The 20,086-nt window shown below is 42.3% G+C and overlaps 1 protein-coding gene across 1 annotated transcript in view; it reads right to left on the bottom strand.

The window, feature by feature from the left end:
* The window catches only part of strbp (spermatid perinuclear RNA binding protein), a 104,150-nt gene that overhangs the window by 27,716 nt on the left and 56,348 nt on the right, over positions 1-20,086 (bottom strand). The window contains exon 3 of the mRNA XM_079582592.1: positions 11,913-12,093. Coding sequence (XP_079438718.1) covers positions 11,913-11,915 — 3 coding nt within the window. The 5' untranslated portion in view covers positions 11,916-12,093. The remainder of the gene's footprint in view (positions 1-11,912; positions 12,094-20,086) is intronic.

Here is a 20,086-nt window from a genome sequence, read left to right as displayed (position 1 = left end):
GCTGGCGCTCGGTTGAATGAATCATAAACTACTACAGAGCGTAAACTGAATGCTGAAGTGTGCGTTCTCCTCTCAGCTGCCCCCCCCTTTAGTCATTTACATGCCGTACAGGGGCTCGCCGCTCTACAGGGAACATACGAATTCTTAGCACAGCATAATTACATTCAAATCGCATTATGATGTGTTCTTTTATTTATGCCAAACACTTGCCTTCAATAAAGGCAGCATTAATTCTAGGGGGCAGCTGCATAATTAATTACATAAATACTGCGCATCATGTAATTAATACTCAATAGGGCCTGTCACAATGCATTATTTAAAGTTAATTTATCAGCATGTGGCAAGGAGCAACGTCTTCTACAGTAATCCTATTGACATTATTACACTCTGATCTGCATGACTTCAATAAAACAGGTGTCGCGGTGCAGCTGCGCGCCTTATCTCTCGACTTAATATATTCAAGGTCACGACTTACCAAATCTAATTTCATTTAGTTGTTCTTTTATAACTTTCTGGCTTTGCTTTTGGAATATAAAACAATGGTTTGTTTATAGAGCAAGTTTGTATCAGTATCCGGAGTTGGCGTCATGCGGATTTTGACAATTGACAAATTAGCTCTTCATTATGGCGCCTACATGTAATGGATTTTAATTGGTTCAGGACAGTCCCACTGATATTTCAGATCTCGCTCTTTTTTGAGGTGAGATTGCCGACAAGTGATGCTTAATTGATGATCTAGCTTCTAAGGCAATACATAGCGGTTAGACGGAAAAGAAAGAGGTTTTTTTACTGAATTGTGGTGATCTCATCTCCTCATCTGCAGCTCTTGTGAGGGGATCTTTCAAAAGTGGCTCCATGTTGGATCAACCAGAAATTATTCATATGAACATCATTTGCGTCAGGGTGAAAGATCGATGAAAGAAAGAAGTTATGTTAACAAGGGTTTATATCAGAATCAAAGGCAATTTAATCATTTCAGACAGTCTATTAATGCACAAGCATAGACTCATGCATCTGTTGCTTGTGCTGAAAGTTTATGTGATGCTGCTATGCATGAGAGATGAGGGGTGGTTTATATAAGTTCGCTGAACTTCTTCCTACTCCTTTTGACCACAACAGTCTTGTTTTTGTCTTTTCTTCTGTAAAAAGATGTTTGAACTACCTTCTGCTCAAATGAATAAACACATGAATAACAGTCACAGGTGGAGGACTTGAGGCGCTCAGACACGATGGCAGCATCTAAAAAGTGTAAATAATCGTTGACACTTGTGTCATCGTCAGCCATGACAAGGAGCACCCAAAAGTGTCACTGCAGTTAGGAGGGAGTTAGGAAAGAAGGAGCTAACCCTCCTTAAGCATAAGAACCTGTGGATGTTCCTCATCAGCCCATAAGAAGCTAAGAACAATCCCACAAGCCACTGCGCTGCCTCCCTAAGGTTTCTGAACTCAGCCGATCTCTGCCTGAATGTGAAATGATTGACAGTTTTGCTGCATGATATTTCATTAAATAAAAACATAAGCTATATCCTATATATATATGAAAGTATAAAGCAGGTCATGCAGCACTAGAGCCACAGCAGCGTCTGAATGTTTTATTATAGGAAATGTATTAACTTACGTACATAGAAACATTATGCACTTGTTTACGTGATGTTAATAAAGAGTCTTTTATTTGTCATTTTCACATTTGTGCAGTTGCTCAGATTATATTTGTACTGTTGGTAGTAACATTCCATTCGTTATATGGAGCGTACATTGTGCGACGCAACTCCCTGGTTGTTCCCTCCGCTGGGTTAGGAGGGTTAAATCGTCCTGAAGGGCAGAAGGAGCAGCTGAAGCTCCTGTTCCTCACGGCAAAAGGTTCCTCAAGGTCGACCTCATGACGTTGGCAGTGAATGTTAAGGAGAAGGAGAAAGAAGCTGCCACTTTTTAGATGCAGCCTAAATTCAACAGGCTGAGGTAGTCCAGCTTTATCTGCTAACACACACTTCCTTTTTATTCAACACAGAACACTTTTTGTGTGCAGAACTTGAAAACCTGTCTGCGTAACGCATGGTGCGTTAGTCATTATAAATCTGCTCAGAGTCCAAGGCCTACCTGCACACTCACACACAAACACACCCTCCACGACCTGCTCCTAATTCAACCAGTGACATTTCCCAAGGTGGGAGCGAGATGAAGCCATTAACAGAGTGAAGTACAATTACTGCACAATGGGCCGGTGTTACTCAGTATGCAGAATGTGCCAAAACATTTGGCAGTTCAGTCGCTTGGGTTTGACTGGGACTTGTGTGCATCTCCAGCAGCTTGGCAAACGATACGCAGATGTCTGTGCAGAGAAGTGAGGAATATCTTACGGCGCACAAGCAAAGAAAAGTAAATGTTCCAGACAAACACACTAATAATGATCTCTGCCTCCCAGATTTAGGGCTAAGATTAATCATAAAACTGTAACTTGAATAATTGCTTATATTAAAATGCACTTACTAGTTTAGACCACTACAAACATGAACTAAAATGCCTTTTTGGAGTAATAGTTCAACAGCTAATACTTCTGAAAGTGTTGAAAATTTGCACCATGACGCACATTGCAATGCTAAAAATAAAAAAAAATACAAAATACAAACCTCTGAAAAGTGGAGGAAGTAACAAAGTAAAGCGGTTTGAACACATTATTCTCTAAGTGACCTCTTTGGTCGATGCGCTGCTGGTGAATCACATTTCTCTGAACAAATACAAAATGTTGGTGAGCAAAACAGTTTTTCTGGTTTTACATGGCATTCCATCCAGAAAACCTGCCCCAAAAAACACCCAAAAACCAATCAAATTGGTCTTGGTACTTATTATTTTTGCTCTAGTATCTGTACTATAATAAGCACATTTTGCCAGCTCCAAACAGGATAAATGGAAAAGGTTGCATAACAGCATCTGCAGTAAAACTGGGCTCTAAGACATAATGTCAGTCATAAATTTATATATATATTGGTGTATTTTCTCTTTTATTATGCAGGTAAATCAAATTACTACATCAATCTTTTCCCCTTAAAACCCCAAAACTAAACGTTAACACATTACAAAATGTAAAATCTGCATTTGACTTGGGAGAAGTGAAACATTTGCTGAGCGAAAAGGAAATAGTGTTTACTGTGACGACGTGGTGTGCCAGGCTGCATTTGAACAGTGTTTTGTGAATCTTAAAACTGGTGTGCCCGCACAGAGCTGTGTTTAACAGAGCAACATTCATGAATTTTATGAAGCGTTGCTAATAGGAGCTTCTGCAGCCATAAAGCAGAGAGCGAGCAGCGTGTATGGCGTGTGTGACTGGGCATTACTCGACCGTTGAGCTGTTAGTGCCGGCCGGCTCTGATCACCATGTAAATCACAGTGGTTAAGGAAGCCCCACTGACAGCAATCGAACCCCGAGGCCAACGGCGCTCAGATAACATCGTGGCTATTTAGAAAGGTGGCACACAGGGAGCGCTCAGGGTGAATGATGGATTTAGACAGGATTTTCTCATTCCCACTTTTCATTCATGCTGAGTGGGGAGTCAAGGGGTTGATGGTGATGTAAAAAACAGTTACTCAATACAAAATAGGGCTCGGCTGATATTTGTGTGTTTTCATTGGCTGACAAAAAGGCAGAAAGTGATAGAGATTTCCTGTGTTTCGCACTGTCTGGAGGGAGCTCTTAAATGAGCCCTCCCACAACCTCCTCTCCCTCAGGGGAGCAGAGGAACATCGCGTGAAAATGGGTCACAAGTTTGTACACCTATTTTGTGTCATTTATAATGTAGACCTCAAGTAGAGGAGTTCAAGTATCTCTTGTTCACGAGTGAGGGTCGGCAGTGATGCGGTCGCTGTATTGGACTGTCGTGGTGAAGAGGGAGCTGAGTCGATCGATCTAGGTTCCCACCCTCACCTATGCTCATAAGATTTGGCCGAAATGAGTTTTCTTCGCAGGGTGGCTGGGCGCACCCTTCGAGATCGGGTGAGGAGCTCAGTTACCCGGGAGGAGCTCGGAGTAGAGTCGCTGTTCCCTCACGTCAAAAGGAGCAGCTGAGCTGGCTTGGGCATCTGTTTCGGATGCCTCCTGGTCGCCTGCTCTCGGGAGGTGCTCCAGGCATGTCCTATTGGGAGGAGGCTCCGTGGAAGACCCAGGACACGCAGGTGGGACTATGTCTCTGAGCTGGCCTGGTGTCGCCCCGGGTCCCCCCCAGAACAGCTGGAGGAGGTGTGCGTGGATCGGGAAGTCTGGGCATCTCTGCTGAGACTGCTGCCCCTGTGACCCGGCCTCGGATAAAGCGGAAGAAAATGAATGGATGGATGGACATGTTGATATGTTGTTGTAGATGTTTGCATATAATTTCGGATTCATAAGAGATACAGGGCCAGATCTTGTGGCGGCGCACGGGGCGGCGCAGGCTCTTGGCGAATTATTTTCCGAGTGGCGGCGCTATATGTGCCATTCGCCTCCGCCACCTGTGAGGGGGCGTCACAAGAGGAAGTGACTGCACTGATGGAAACACGGCTGACATTCACTTCCTGGTTTACATTGCGCTGTCTTGCGTTCTTTCTTAAGCCTTAGGCTCTCACAGGTCAAACTAAAAACTTTATTTACCCCATCGTGAGCTAAACGATGTTCACGTCTTGAGAGAAAAAGAGCTACAGCGTCCGCTGTGGCGCGGATCGGCCCGCGCTTGGCGTGAACGCGAAGCAAAACAAAAGCACGTTCACTCCCACACAACCACTCTCCTGGACGCGGAGTCGATCTGGTTGGAGATAAATGTGTGTCTCCACCCACTTAAATGCGCTAAGTCTGGAATGGCAAGATCACAAAGTGCGCTACTACTGAGCGCAAAATGTCACGCTATCGTCTGCGTTTTGAGACACAAGATCGGGCCCAGAGACTTGCTTTGTCTTTCAAACCCCTCTCCCTGTGAAGTACCTACTAAACCTGAATATACAGCGCCCCCTGCTGTCACAGTTCAACACTGATACGTTTAGAAGCTTCATACACAGGATTATAGATGAGGCATTTAAAAAAAAATGTGGCCAAGCAAATCATCTGCGCATATTGACCGCAGCCAGATTTATTTCTATATATTTCTATGATGGAAAACTTTACTATAATAATAAATGCTTAACTACTGTATAGGCTATTTGAGAGATTACAAAATAAATGACATCAGATTAAATTACTTGAAATATCGGCCTATATATCATCATACAAGTATCGGACCCCAAAAACCCACAGGCCCTGATACAGCATATCAATGACATTTTGTCCATGTTGCATTTTTGTTTTACTTGTATTTATTTATATTTGTAAAAGCATAAGTAACACATCGAGTTTAGCCCTGTTAGTTGTTCCAAATACAGTCTCTTCACATACACAATAGGTTAATCCTTGATTCAAACCCCTCAGCCTGGAAAGAGACATCAGACGCAGAGGCCACTCCAACAGGTCAAAGATAGGCCTTACTTCAACACACATATTTTTTATACAATCAAATAATTCCAAAATGATTTCCCTTGAACAAAAGATCCTGCGCAAAAGGACAAAGTGCACACATACTCTATTGACCCCCCCCCCCTCTAACATCCCTTCCCTTTCACCGTTAACAAGCCTGTGTAGAGCGGCAGCCCTTGATATGGGAGTGGAGTATATGGTGCTTCAGACCACACGCTCACCAATTACACCCCATTTCACACTCCACTGAATGCAAAGCAGCGGCCGGGCCTGGGCCACAGAAGCACGTTACACAGCATTTACCGCTAATGTGTGCACAAAAGCCCGCCACAATGGCATACACAAAGACACAGGTGTCCTTTATCAAAACTGTATGGCCAAGCGTCCTCTGGAAGAAGTTCAAGGTGCTTCAGATAGACTTTATAACATCTATTGACTTTCCCTTTGGGTCGTGCTGCTTTCTCAGGCTTGGGCCGCGCCATCCGTCTCTCTCTCTGACCATCTGCTGTAAATCATCTGACCCCGCGCCAAGGACAAGACACGCTGGGGCAACATCAGCCTAGATTGGAACCATATTTTAGCACCATAAATTTGAAGGGAATTTACAAGGGAAGCAACTGTTGTGGATTAGCACAGTGAAATTAATTGTGGGGCTTTTTAATCGCCACATCTACAGCCAATTCTTCACCAATAACAACACCTCAGTTTGGGAAGTACGGAGGAATATTTGTGTTCCTGGAGCAGAAAGCGATGTTAATTTCGTCTGGAGGTCTTGGAGCTTGTTTTCAATACAAAACATTTAAAAAGGAACAGAAAATGAATGAAGATGAATCAATGTGATGATGTTTCTTAAATAAAGAAACAGAAAAGTGGAATGAGCAAAACAGACAAACAATAAGGAGCAGAGGTGAGGCTCATGAGACAATCCGCTGAAAACAGAGCAGCTTCTCTTTCTGCAGTTGAATATTATGTTTGTGGAAAAAATGCCCCAAAAAAAAGGACTCTCAAAACCTCTCGTGTGAAAAATATCAGCTTTTACAATTTGCACAAGAAAGGATTCTAGCAACAAAACCCCAGGAGAGCTCAATAACCCAGAATTCTACCTAAACTAGGCTCGTAGATTCAGGCACACAAGTGAGAAGTGTCCTCCGGCACCTAAGGGGAAGCCATGTAAAACATTCATGGTTTGATTTAGCTGTGCTCTGCCCATCAAATATCCGCTTTTATTGTGCGCTCAGTGTCTTGCACATCGGCACTCAGTCGCACAAACTGTCAAAAACCCTCAAAGGCCCAACATACTCAGCCTACGCCTTTAAGAATGATCATTTGACTCGGGCTGGGCATCTTTAAACGATACCAGGGTGGTATTAAAAAAGAAGGTTTAGGTACTACCGGTATCGGAAAAGCATCGAAAGCAGGTACCGAAAAGAAATATAAAATATTCATATTTAAGTTTTGATGCTGTTATAATCCAAATTAAATTAAAGCAACAAAAAAAAAAATTCAAAAGTGGGAAAAATTGAGAAAAACAAGTGGAAAAACATGGTTAAATTTGAGAAAAAAATTGAAGAAGAAACCAAAAAAAGAAAAAGAAAAATTGGGAAAAATTGGAGAAAAAATGTTAAAAATGGGGAAAAAAATAAGAAAAACGTGGCAAGTTTTTTCCCCGCCCTTTTGTCGATAAAGGAAGTTTCTTCTGGAAGGAAAAGGAATAAACTAATATAATTCATCTGTTTTATAGTTCTAAATAACAAACAATTTAGCATAGGTATCGAAAAAAAGCATTGTTCTGGTTTCGGCATCGAAAATCAAGCATCGTTAAAGGTGCATTATGCAACTTTTTATGTGAAAAAAAAGTTGATATTTGTGCGTGTTTGACCTTGTAGAGAGAAACTGTATGAGTGGTCAGCATGCCGCCTTTACTTTCGATCGCGGTGGTCTCTAGGACGCTACAGGATCAATTGTTTGGAAGGTTTTCGCTGCTGACGTAATATTCTCACCAGAAAACCTATAAAACAATTGATCCTGGAGTGTTGTAAAGACCACTGTGATGGAAAGTAAGTGCCAGGCTGACCACTCGTACAGACACTGGGTCACTACAAGGTCAAATACGCACAACCTTTTGTTTATGCATCAAAAGTTGCATAATGCACCTTTAAAGTACTGGTATAAGTAAGTAAAAGTAAAAATATGTAACGGTAACCAGCCCTACATTTGACATCGTTATTTTACTGCTGACCGAAATAAACTTAACTAAACACCAATACTGTTACTCATTAAGCCATTCACAAAAGATGAGCTACAATGTGAATGCCTTCATATTTCAGTCCAATAACTCTTCAATCTAAATACAATTGCACAGTCTCTTCAGTGTGCTGCCTTCAGGGAGGAGACTGCGGAGGCCAAGTGCCCGGTCCAGGCGACTTAATAACAGCTTCATCTACCAGGCTGCCGGGAAGCCCAACTCTCTCCTTCCCTAACAACTAAAAAAAAAAACATCTATTGATTTAACTTACATCTACAAAGTGACAAATGATTGCTGGTGAACATTGGTATTGTGGACCTCTGGAGACTCTTGGCCGGTACATGCTGAATTAGTATAACAAAACCACTTAATAAAGAAAAATCCCTGTCATATTGTACGTCGCGCTGGGACCAATAATCCATTCAATTGCACTATTGATTCTACTGGCACCTCTAAAGACAAACGAACCCGTTTTTTTCAAATCCATTATTTACATCTTTTGACCCATGGAAATAAAAGGCACAAAACGTGTTTGTGGCAAAGTTCCACTGGCTTCATAGTATTGCAGAGGAAATTAATGATGTTGCGTAGCCTCCAGTGCAGCAAACTCCAAAACACAATCCTCCAAAAACAGGAAATGAAGACCTTAAAGGAGCGGAGTCGGGACTAATTTGCAGCCTTGTGCAAATTGTGCTCTGACATCTTGCCAAGGTGACCCACACCGCATTTGCCGCATCACTATAACTTAAGACTAATCACTGAGCTGCGTGCGCCGAGTCTCATTACCATTGGTTATTTATATCCTCTCCGGCAAAGTCCGAGCTCAGCACCTTGGGCCACAATTTCAGTTTTTCAATCAGCTGTTTTTCTCTCTCTCTTCCTTGTTCAAACTATTTCCAGCTACCCTTTTATCCTCCACAAACCATGCTCTTCCCCCACCTTCCTTCTCTTGTTCTACTTTTTAATAATTCATCTTCTGCTCAGCCCCCCCTTGGGCCACAGCTCCCTCTGTCACAGGCTGAGCATTAATCAATTGCGCGTCTCTCTCTCCTGGCTCCAACCTCTCCCTCCGTTCCTGCCGTTTCTCCGCTATAGACCGCTCTGTTATAGTGTCCGCGCACCGCTCATTTTACACTGCGTTATCCTGCCTCGATGCTGACACTTCCTCCTTCTCAGTCCAGCTTGATCTTGCGGGACTATTCTTCTAAATTCATCTGTTTCCTAAGCACTGATTTTCAGCCGCAGAAAGGGACAATGTAGACGCATGCGCTGTGAAATGAACGAGCTTTCAAAAGAACTTTTAAGTGGTGCCTTGGCCGATATGGATGCCGATATGAAGGAGGATGGCATGACCGATGTATTTTAGTTTTATGGTTTTTTTCATCTTTTAACTGTGTGGGTGAGCAATACATCTGCTGAAGTTTGTTAACACTGATAATAGATGGAATATTCCACCTGGAGAACGTGACTACACTATGTACACAGTGGCACATTAGATTACACACAGGCACAAATTGAAATGCAGTATAAAGAAAATTATTTGGTGTTTATTACAAATGTGTGTCATTTAAAAATGTAATTGCTGATTCCTGAATGACATGACGGTACAAACAGGACACATGTTTCATATAAATCTATCTCAATCCATGCGTGTCCCGTTTAGGGGGGGGCCATATCCGCATCGCAAATCGTTATCGCAATACTATTTTTTTATATTGGAATTCTTATATCGTTGTGGACACGATATACTTGACGTTGCGCTCAGCTCCATCAGAGCAGCATAAACAGTGACTGCAGAACACGGGGACAGGTGCTTAAAAAGTGAAATTAAATAAAGGATTTAAAGTGCTTGAGTAGATTATACTTGCGAGGAAAAGGAAATTGTGTGCTGTTAAAAAAAAATCCCCCCAAAAAAATCACTGAATTAATCTTCCCAACAGGCGTAAGGCTGGAATTTTCAAGCAATTTGTCCATTGTCAATTATGTCGTCAAATATATCGTCATCGTGATGTTTCTTTTTTATATCGTGATATAGATTTAAGCCATATGGCCCCGCCCTAATCCTGCTATAGAAGACAAAGTGCATTTACACTGTGACGGTCCATTAGAGTGGCAGAAGTGTAAAAAGCACAAAAGCAGCATTGTTCTGGATAAATCATATTTAAAACATGTGTTTTTGGTGTAGACCTGTCGGTTAAAAAGCATCATGTCAATAATTGAGATTCATTAAAGGTGATAAGCAAGTAGCAACAACAGCGTCGTAACAGAATCAAACTGTGAGTGAGTGGAAAGAGGGAAATTCAGCAGGGATTCTGTTTGATCAGCTAATAAATGGGAAACTGCTAAATATGATATCTGTGAAAAATGAAATTCAACTTTAACTAATTTATTTTATTGTTGTTCCCTTTCACTGAAGATATGGACAGATTTAGAACAACTTTTTTTGCCCCTCTGCCCTTGGTCTGAGGTTATGAACAAATTAATTCCAATTTAAAATTCCAATAGCCACCAGCACAGCCCTCACTAAACACCACCTGGCAAACTCGAAAAGCCCCACTACCAATATCAATTGTTAAGACCTGTAAATGTGTGAAAATAAGATAAGATAAGATAAAATAAAATAATTCTTTTCTGATCTCATGTCATCAAATCCCAATCCAAGGATCAAACTTCAAACTGAAAGTCATATTCACCACCTTCATCTGCCTCCACACCCACAGTGAAAACAATAACACACACATCCCAAAAGCACATCGCTGACATTATTAATCTAATTCTGTTGTGGTTTGCTAAAATGTCAGACACAAACAAGCTTACCAGAGATGTTTAAAGGTCTTGCTTTCTGTTAAATCGCCCTCTTGCACTTTGAATCATATTACAATGGTGTTTCCTAAAGAGAAAGGCCCGGAGTTTTACTTCATTCTTGCCTGTCCTTGCCTTGCCTTATAAGCTGTCACATTGCAAAACATAGGGATTGTAAAATCACCTGTCTCACTGTAAGACCTGATTGTTTGTCGCAGACGACAAAAACCCCCGGCTTTGCAGCTGTACTAAGTGACTCATGCCCCTAGAGGCCAGAAGCGTCACTGCAGGTGTCGTAGCATGTTAAGGTTTTTTACTCATTAATTGTCCGTGAGAGTAAATACTACGCTGACAGAAAAGACAAAGGGAGAGAGGGATATTGTACATCCAATTACACAATGGAGATTATTTTTTTCACTCAAACTTGGCTGTAAATAGTGGCACTAGCTCGCAGTTAGCTTTACCCATCAGCCTGTTAGCTTCTTATTACGATTCCTTTAGTGTGTATTGGGGGGCCCCGGTGCAGGAAAGCCGCAATTGTGGTTTTCTGGCCAGAGACACCAGGGGGAGATGAAAGACCCCCCAATCATCCTATTAACACTTTATTACTTAGTACTGCTTTAAGTAGTCCATCTATATCTAGTCCCACTTCCTCAAGAGCTCACAACACTCCACCTAATCAGCTGATGGCATGAGGTGATGCCCTTGATCTCGAGTAGGTTTTCTTTTTATTGCGATTCTCATCGGTTGGTATTCTAGGGGGATCAGTTCAGAAAATATTATGTGCCAACCACCAACAGAAGGGACTTTTTCCTGGCAGCAAATGTTAGAATATTGAATAGTCTTTTTCCATCTGATGGGTTCCATTTCTATATTAGTATGAAGAATACTTCAGCCCAGGATCGCTAAGGTTTATGACAAGACCAAAAACAATGAGTGAATGTTCCCACATCAGTTTTACACAAGACACAGAGGTGGTTATCAGAGTAGTACTACATTTTCTATGGGACAGCGGAGACTGTTGAAAACGAGCAGCACTTGAGCCACCTAATATCCCCTCAGGTACACACGAGGCCTGTTTACTTTCAGGGATCTGAAGGGTTTTGAAACTTCATTCAACAAATTCAATCACTAAACAAATTAGTAAAAGACGTGTTTGTTTGTCCTTAATGATAAAAATCAAATGGAATCTTTATCATTTCGCCCTGCCCTATAGCTATGTAAAGCTCAGACACCCTACAACAGAAATCCATGCTTTTCCATCATGTTTTCACTAATCACGTATCTGCACCAACTCCCTCACTGACACACACTGTTACCACATCTCGAAGCTGTAATCAAATTGAACTCTGTGACCGTGCAAGTCTGGAGAGTGTGTGTAAACAAGTTCATTACCATGGCTGCAGCAGGAGTGGGCGTTCGTTTCTTCACTCGGGACGCCCAGGTCTGGAGATGGGGAGGTGGGCGCGGAACGGGTGGAAAAAGCAGAAAGTACTGGTCAGGATGCAGAACTCGAGCCGTGTCCGCTCCTCATGTGCTCTGCTGATACCCGGGCCACCACGCAGTCACTGGAGCTCTGGAAGTAAAGCATAAATGCAGGTCAGTATTTGAGAAGGATATCTAGTAGTACCAGAGTATTTCGTTAACGATCCCAGCTTAAATATGGGTCTGAGAAATTGTTAGTTGAATGTTTCACTGCATTGACCACCAATCTGTGGCCCTTCACAAATATGGCCCTCGAGGAAAAAAGTTTAGGCCCCCTGGTATAATGGAGTGATTTATCACTCAAGGAGTGTTTGCATAGACTGGTGCTGGGCTTTTGCAAAAATGCGTAAATCCATGGTATTGTTTATCCACTTTTCTCTAAGGCCATTTCTTCATTCATCTGCAGAATTAAACTTTTTCTCATACCAGGCAGATTTAATCTACATGGAAATCTTTCCTGTTAACCTTGCCTGCAACCGGCAAGGTGGGAGCAGCTCTCTCGCTTCACAGCAAGAAGGTCCTGGGTTTGATCCTGGACCAGGAAGGGCCTTTCTGTGAGCAGTTTGATTGATCTCTCCGTGTCTCCCACTAAAAACATGTACAGTAGGTTCATTCCTCCAGCCAGGTGATTCTGACTATTAGCCTCAAGATTGGTCCCTGGGCACTGCCCACTGCTCCTTATGTGTTACCACAGCGACATCAAAGGACAAACGTCCCTACAGGGTTTAGTTGTACGCCTTAAACTAAACTTGACAAAAAACTCCAAACAAACATAAGAACCACGTTGTGCTTCGTTTCAATCTGCACCCAGGGCGGTTTGAGCCAATTGCTGAATTTCTATTTCTTGACAACAGGCCCTTTTATCGAAACGATGATGCCAGAATAACACAAGGTATGCTGCAACACACTTAAAAACACAAAGAACATTTTGGAAACTAAAAATAATTCAAATAAATATTATGTTTATATGTGTATTGTAGTGGTCTATTGTTTACCTCCATTTTGAGAGTTTAAGCCTAAATTTTCACTGGAAGCCATTCCAAATGGATATTACAGAGCTGTTATGCCAATGTTATGCCAACATACCCTGTGTGAGAATACAAAGTGTATATAGTGCTATGGCTGGGGCTGGAGGTAAAGATACACACACATAACTCAGTGTTTAAATGGGTTTCAGTCACATGAAGTTTTCCGATCATGAATGTATCTTTCATTAGAATTCTATGCAAATCCAAGCTTAACATCGCTTAAAACTTAGCAGTATGATCACATGCCAGGGAAAATGGAAGTGCTCCCTATGCTGCAGGGAGGGCATCTGGTGTAATAACCTGCATAAATACTAAGCTAAATAAAAGCAGCTGTAAAATATTTTAGAAAAAAAGGGGGGGGGAAGGCTGGTCACAAAAGCAGAGTATTTGATTGCTTTACAGAACTGGTTAAGGATTAGGCCTATTAAGGTCACGATGAATAAAGTATTTGCTAGGTTTCGATTAACTTCACTCATTCACAAACACCCTCGCTCATACAGCCAAACACCAGGGCACAAGTCAGTTCAGAGTCAGTCAGTTACATACCAGTGGGAAAACCCAAAGAGCTGAACTCAAGGAAAAATCTGCCCAGCTAAAGGACAAATGAAAGACAAACATTTTCCTCCAGATTCCTTTCTAGCAAAAAACGAAACTCTCAAAACATAAGCAATTTCTGCACATAAAACGTATTGATTCTCTATATTCACATTGTCTCGCCTTAAAACCAAAACAAGTTTACAACTAAGCAACACAATTAAGGCACTTGCTGCGATTGCAACACAATGAAAAGAACCATCAACTGGCCTAACATCAAACCAAATTGGACCAAAGCCGGTTGCTCACGGGAGGCATTGGAGGTATAGCCTGTCCTCGTCCTTCAGGAAAGATCTGACAGAATGGTTAATCGTGCTGCACATACACATACCAACATACAGCCCCTCATTCATATTCCATGACCTGGCAGCGGCTGCTTTACTCTTCATCAGCCACACGCGCACACGAGCTAACACACACTGCATGCGTCATATTTTCATCACAAAAGGAACAAGGAACGGCAAGTCACAAGGTCGGACTAACATGAGGTAGAGATACTTCTATTCACGAAGTCGACAGGTCCGTATTTTGTTAAATGGACATTCTTGAGACGGCATTGCGTTGGGAAAACACAATTTTTCACTCTTTTTTCCATTTTCTGGCAGAATATAAACTTATTTATCACATACAAATGAAGTCAAGTCGGGTCGATATGGATGTTTTGTCACAGCAGCTTGTTCAGTAGAAGCGAAAAACGGCAGTCGTAGCTCGTGCTAGCTAGCGTTAGCATGCAGCATGATGCTAACATAAAGCATTGTGATAGCATTCTATGTAATTATGGGCTGTTGAACCACTTTGCTCCATCCCATGTCTTTGTGTCTTTATTCAGTAGAAAACTATATTCATAATTCAGCATTTGTTAGAGAGACTACATGCAAGGTGGTCATTTTATACTCGCTACTGCCACCTCAGGTCTTATGTGTAACTGCATCTTCTATATTAAGCTTGTGCATGACGGCACTTCGGACCCAAAGTAACAACTTTTTGAGTGACAGTGCAGGATTTAGAGGCAGTTGTGGTGAACAGGTCTGAGCTCATTCTACACATTAGGACATGGGTAGAACATGTAGGGGAGGAAACTACTTAGTTTTAACATTTTTAAACTCCGTATAGTCCCTTTAAAGTAGTTTTGAATAATTAGAGAAAGCTTAGATTGTTCTCTAAATTGTTTTCCCCCTCAACTGCTTCAAAACATGAGCATATATGGGCGAATCCAGAGATGCCGTCTGTATCTGTATATTGTAGCCACTTAATCAAAAACATAGTTCGAGTTTTGTTTCAATCGTGTACTGTATATTTGAGTAATTCTTTACATTCAGTTCGTCTTTTGATCAACAGCTCTAAAGACTGTGTGCAGCTCACCTCAACATTGACCTGGTATGCATTTCGGAAATGAAGAATTGTTTTTGCATTTTAAATGTGCAGTGCCAGGCGCTTTGAAAAAAATCAATTTAAATCTTGTGAATTTCATCTTATCTTATCTGTGTCTCGACAGTTTAACCAATAAACCATCAATGCAAATGTACATCAGGCAAGAGAATTGGAAGAAACAAGAATGCAATGCAGTAAGAAAGAGGAAGACGGCAAAGAGAGACATACAACTAGTTTAGTCCTGAGTGAGAATTGCAGCTCCATGCCCCTGGGAACAGCATTCAGCACAACATGTGACAGTAATGGTCCGAAGCTTAGCTTGTCCTGGTTTTTATTCTCCTTTGTGAACAATAACAGAGGTGACAGCACAGCTAAACTACCACTGAATCTACGGCCAAGCAAATCATTTAATGTTTTCAAAGTGGCCAAAGATGCGGGCTGCCACTCCATATAAAAGTGCAGAAAAATAAAGTTACTATAAACATATGGCTTGTCAAAAATAAGTGATCACCCACTTTCCATTTCAAATTTAATTTTTTTGTTGCATTTTATATCAGTTTTAGCTGGGACTGTCAAAGTTAAAGCTTTAACTCACGATTAATCGGAAAAATAAGAATGACTTAGGAATTGTTTTTACACAATATAATCTGTGAAATGGAGTCATGCGCCCCCCATCCTTTGCCCAGCTGTGGACAGTGGGCGGGGCAGATAGGCACCTGTCACTGTGAGCACCAGGCCTTCAGTCCACACAACTTACAGTCCGAATAAAACGCGGCCCTGAAACGACGCTCGGTTTATTTATTAATTGCGTTTCGATCGGTTTGTCCACTCCTCACAGAGTAGAAACAAACATTTTCACAGTTTCCACACTTCCACCTTGTGTGAGGGGCTTTCTTTGCAGGAAATAAAGCATCTCACCTGATCGCTGCATCACACGAATAAAAGAAGTGATCTAAGTACACGCAGCATTTATCTGTCAGATAAAAGCACATCACCAAAAAAGGACTAAGTTAGTTTCTCCTGCACGTCGCACACGAGTGTCCCAGAGACTGCCTCGCAGAGAGCGGTGTATATTCACACTGCCACAGAGCAAGGGAGAAGCTGCCTCTGTGTCTCACTGTGATGAAGCTGCTCTCAGATAAAAGGTTTGTCTCACACCTTGGTTTTGCTGATTTTGTTAAAACACAAGTCTTTTACAAATGCACAACATGCGCTCTGGCTCATGACAGCAGTAGGCCACCATTATCTGACTGTGATTTTTCATTATCATGCGGTTTATAAAGTGGTTTCATTTTATTGTTTAAAATAATATATTTTTAAAAACTGCAGGCAATAATGTGTACATGATATAACTTACACAACATCCACTTTGTTTGAAATGCTATCGTAATATTTTATTTTGAAAGGGAGGGACTGACAGAAAAAAAGGAGGCTTGATTAATATCAGAGGGAGCTGAGGTGAAGAGATCCACACAACACATCTATCCACAGCATGAAATGTCAACAGCATCCAGGCACAGATACAGTACACACAGATGCTTCTGGTCAGCCTCAAACCACACTGACATGTACACAACACTGCAGCGTCTGTGTTTGACTGAGGTATCGCGCAAGAACAATACAAGTGAAACCAACTGCATTTTGTGTGTGTTTTTTGTGTAGTGTTTATTAAAATGCATATACATTTTTCTTGTGGTATCCCTCCAGTCAACCACCACCAGTCACCAAGTAAACACTACAACATTATCTTTAATAATTAACTGGCATGCTTCTTATCAAAACAGATAAGGTAGGATATTCAATATTTACATACTTTTGTGATGGTTAAATCATTAAACTTATTAAATAAGATATTTAACAAGTATTTCATGTACAGTATATCTCGAAATCTAACTCTTTCCTTTGATAAAAATACCTGAGAATACAGTTATAATTGGTCTTTGGAACGACCAATTACCGTGAAAGACCGTTCACAAAAGCAGTCTTTAACAGTGCTGCTCAAAGGACTTAAGAGCCATATTCATGAAATTTCAATCACTTTAAGTTCACGAGTTACATTATTTCCCTGCTCTTATTTCTTGCCAAAAGGCAGGCAGAATAATGAGATCTCTACTCTTGAATGCTGCTTGATAAATAGTGGTGTCTGAGCTTTAAACCGTATCTCGACACCTATAGGGACTGCACACAGACTCGGGGCTTTACGAATGAAGCCTGGGGACACTGATAACCGTATGTGCCAGTGGCCCCAGTGGGGTCCTGGCCGAGGATTAGAGTGCGGTCATGGTACTGTCTCTCAGTTAAGGCTTAGTGGCGGAGTAAAGGGGGGGTAGGCGAACAAGGTGCGGGCAGACAGTTGTGAGAGACAGACACGAGAAGCCAATTGGAAATGGGCATGTACTGGAGCAAAAGGGCAGCCAAGGACTGCTGGCCGAATACAAAGTGGTACAGGGGACAGAGGATCAGGGATAAACAGCACAGGCTGATATTGAGCCGGCCCCTTGGGCAGACTGACTCCACCAGAGGCAGCTCTCCTTCTCTCTGCAGCTCTGCCGCTGGGACCACTGGACACCATCCCAGAACACTCCTGTTCTCTCCTCAGCGCCTGCACACACTGTGATTCACTGTTTTATATAAACAACAGTGGGGCTGCTGCGAGCGGTCTGCTGAGAACAATTATCCAATTTACTTCTAATTGTAGAAAGAGCGATCATTAAAGTAAAATTAAGATTTGTAATGATTTTGTCCAGCTTGTGTTAGCTGCCGAGTAAGTGCCAACCAATGCCAACATTATATTCATTTATGGGTCAGACAACTCATGGGCCAGTGAGTCACAGCCTATGGAAATTCATTCACCAGGGTCAGTCCGGCTTCACAAAGAGCCTACACTCACAACTTTGTAAGATTATTGTTTAGGCCAACTTCTGGCTGAAACTCATTACCTCCGTGGGCACAGTTAGTCAGAAAGCACTCGTCATCCAAAACAATGCCTCCTAAAACTACCTCCAGATCAGTGCTAACAGTTAAAAGCTGCCTTCCTCTCCAAAGCTGCCGGCTCACACAGTCCCACAGTATCTCACAACATAAGTCAAGTACTCCAGTACCAGCTCCCTCCGTGCTCTGTTTATTCACCGTTTGCTCCGCTGGCTGCCTGGATATGTCCTGATGGGTAATTATAGGTGATTGTGTGTTTTCCTCCAGAGCGGGACGAGAGAGGAGAGGAACACTAGCAGCCCCACAGCCTCATTAAAGCTGGCGCTGCCTCCTTCATGACGTTAGCATGCGCTCACACACCTTCAGCCACCAATACATACACATTACCGCCCTTCTTCAGCATGGATGCCTTGTTATTTAATAGGCAGGATTGGACGCAAACGGAGGCACACCTCAGCTTCGGCTCGTCTTCTGCAGGAGCCACTGATTAGATCCATCCAGAGCTCCACCTGCAGATGAAAAGCAGCGGACGACGTGGAGATATGTGGAGCCCGGGATATGCTGATGTGGCTCTGAGCGGCAATTTACACCTTTCTCTTCAGATAACCATCACAGGAGATGAGCAGTGCGGACGACAGCAGCTCATCCACAAAGGACTAAGTATGTGCTAATTAGAGACGGAGGAACGCTGTCACACAGAGCTGCTAGCATTTTTATTTAAATATTAAGGCTGCACAATCTATCGCAAACCTATTGTTATTCCACGTTTTGTCATATTCCCTACATAGGCCGGCTCCAGGGAGACTGACAAAGTGTGTGTGTGTGAAAAGTCATCAGTACAGGGCACAGGCACGTTGATTTAACCTGTCCCGACATGTGTCCAGATTGTGATGTCATCATCTATAAACTATATTTCTTACTAAATAGGTTGGCAAAGCCCAACTGCTATAAACTTGGATCAATTAGTAAACAAACTGTAATCTGTAAAGATGAATAATATAATGATATGTGCTTGGAGTAGTAAAAAAAGTCACGGCTAAAACTGTGGACATTGAGACCGATTTTAGACCGATTTTAGAGATAATTTTTTGTGTTTTGGGGTAGAATCCATGGGACTTTGATGATTCTGAGTTAGTGCAGGACATAGACTCATATAAATAGTCTTTTTTGCTTGATTTATTTCTTCAGCTTTTTTCCCCTGTGTAATGATTTTTTAAGCTTTTAAATAAACAAATGCCTCTGTCTTCATTCAGTGAGTGTTTCTGTCATACTAAATGTGATGTTACATGGTTAACTTTTTGCGTGCTGACATTCCATTGCAAGCATTTTGGTGAGGTTACATCCGGCTGTTCATGGTTTTCAAAATTCCAGTAAGCCTTGACCCCACACGGTCAAGTCTTGTGAACTGGTGTGAGCGAAACCACTTGTGCTTGAACACCAGTAAGACCAAGGAGATGGTGATCGACTTCAGGAGGAGACTACCACACACCGCTGAACATCCAGTACAGTTTCAAGTACCTGGGTGTTCACCTCAACAATAAACTGGACTGGTCCCACAACAACAACGCCCTGTACAAGAAGGGCCAAAGTCGCCTCCACCTTCTGAGGAGACTGAGGTCGTTCGGAGTGAGCAGGCCTCTGCTCAGGACTTTTTATGACTCTGTGGAAGCCTCTGCTCTCCACTACGCTGCCGTGTGCTGGGCCCCGGGCAGCACAGAGCGGGACAAGAACAGACTGAAGAAGCTGGTCAGGAGGGCTCCGTCCTGGGCTGCCCCCTGGACTCTGTGGAGGAGGTGAGGGACAGGAGGGTGTTTGCCAAGCTCACCTCCATCATGGACAACACCTCCCACCCACTGCACGGGACTGTAGAGGAGCTGAGCAGCTCTTTCAGTGGAAGACCGAGGCACCCTCAGTGCAAAAAGGCGCGCGACCACAAGGCCTTCATCCCCACTAGTGTCAGACTGAACAACAAGACTGTAAAGTAACATGTGCAATAAACCCTTTGCAAAAATACGTGCAATGATCTCTGTATCAGCGTCACTTCATCAACCACCTGCACTAGGACTGTACACTTTGCACTGCCAATGCTGACCTTTTGATATTCTACATTTTATATTCTGCTCTAATTCTATTTCTTATTATTTATACTTTTTGCCCCTT

This window comes from Gobius niger (genome assembly GCF_951799975.1).
Source record: "Gobius niger genome assembly, chromosome: 2".
Taxonomy (NCBI): domain Eukaryota; kingdom Metazoa; phylum Chordata; class Actinopteri; order Gobiiformes; family Gobiidae; genus Gobius; species Gobius niger.
This window is presented reverse-complemented; position numbering and strand designations above follow the sequence as displayed.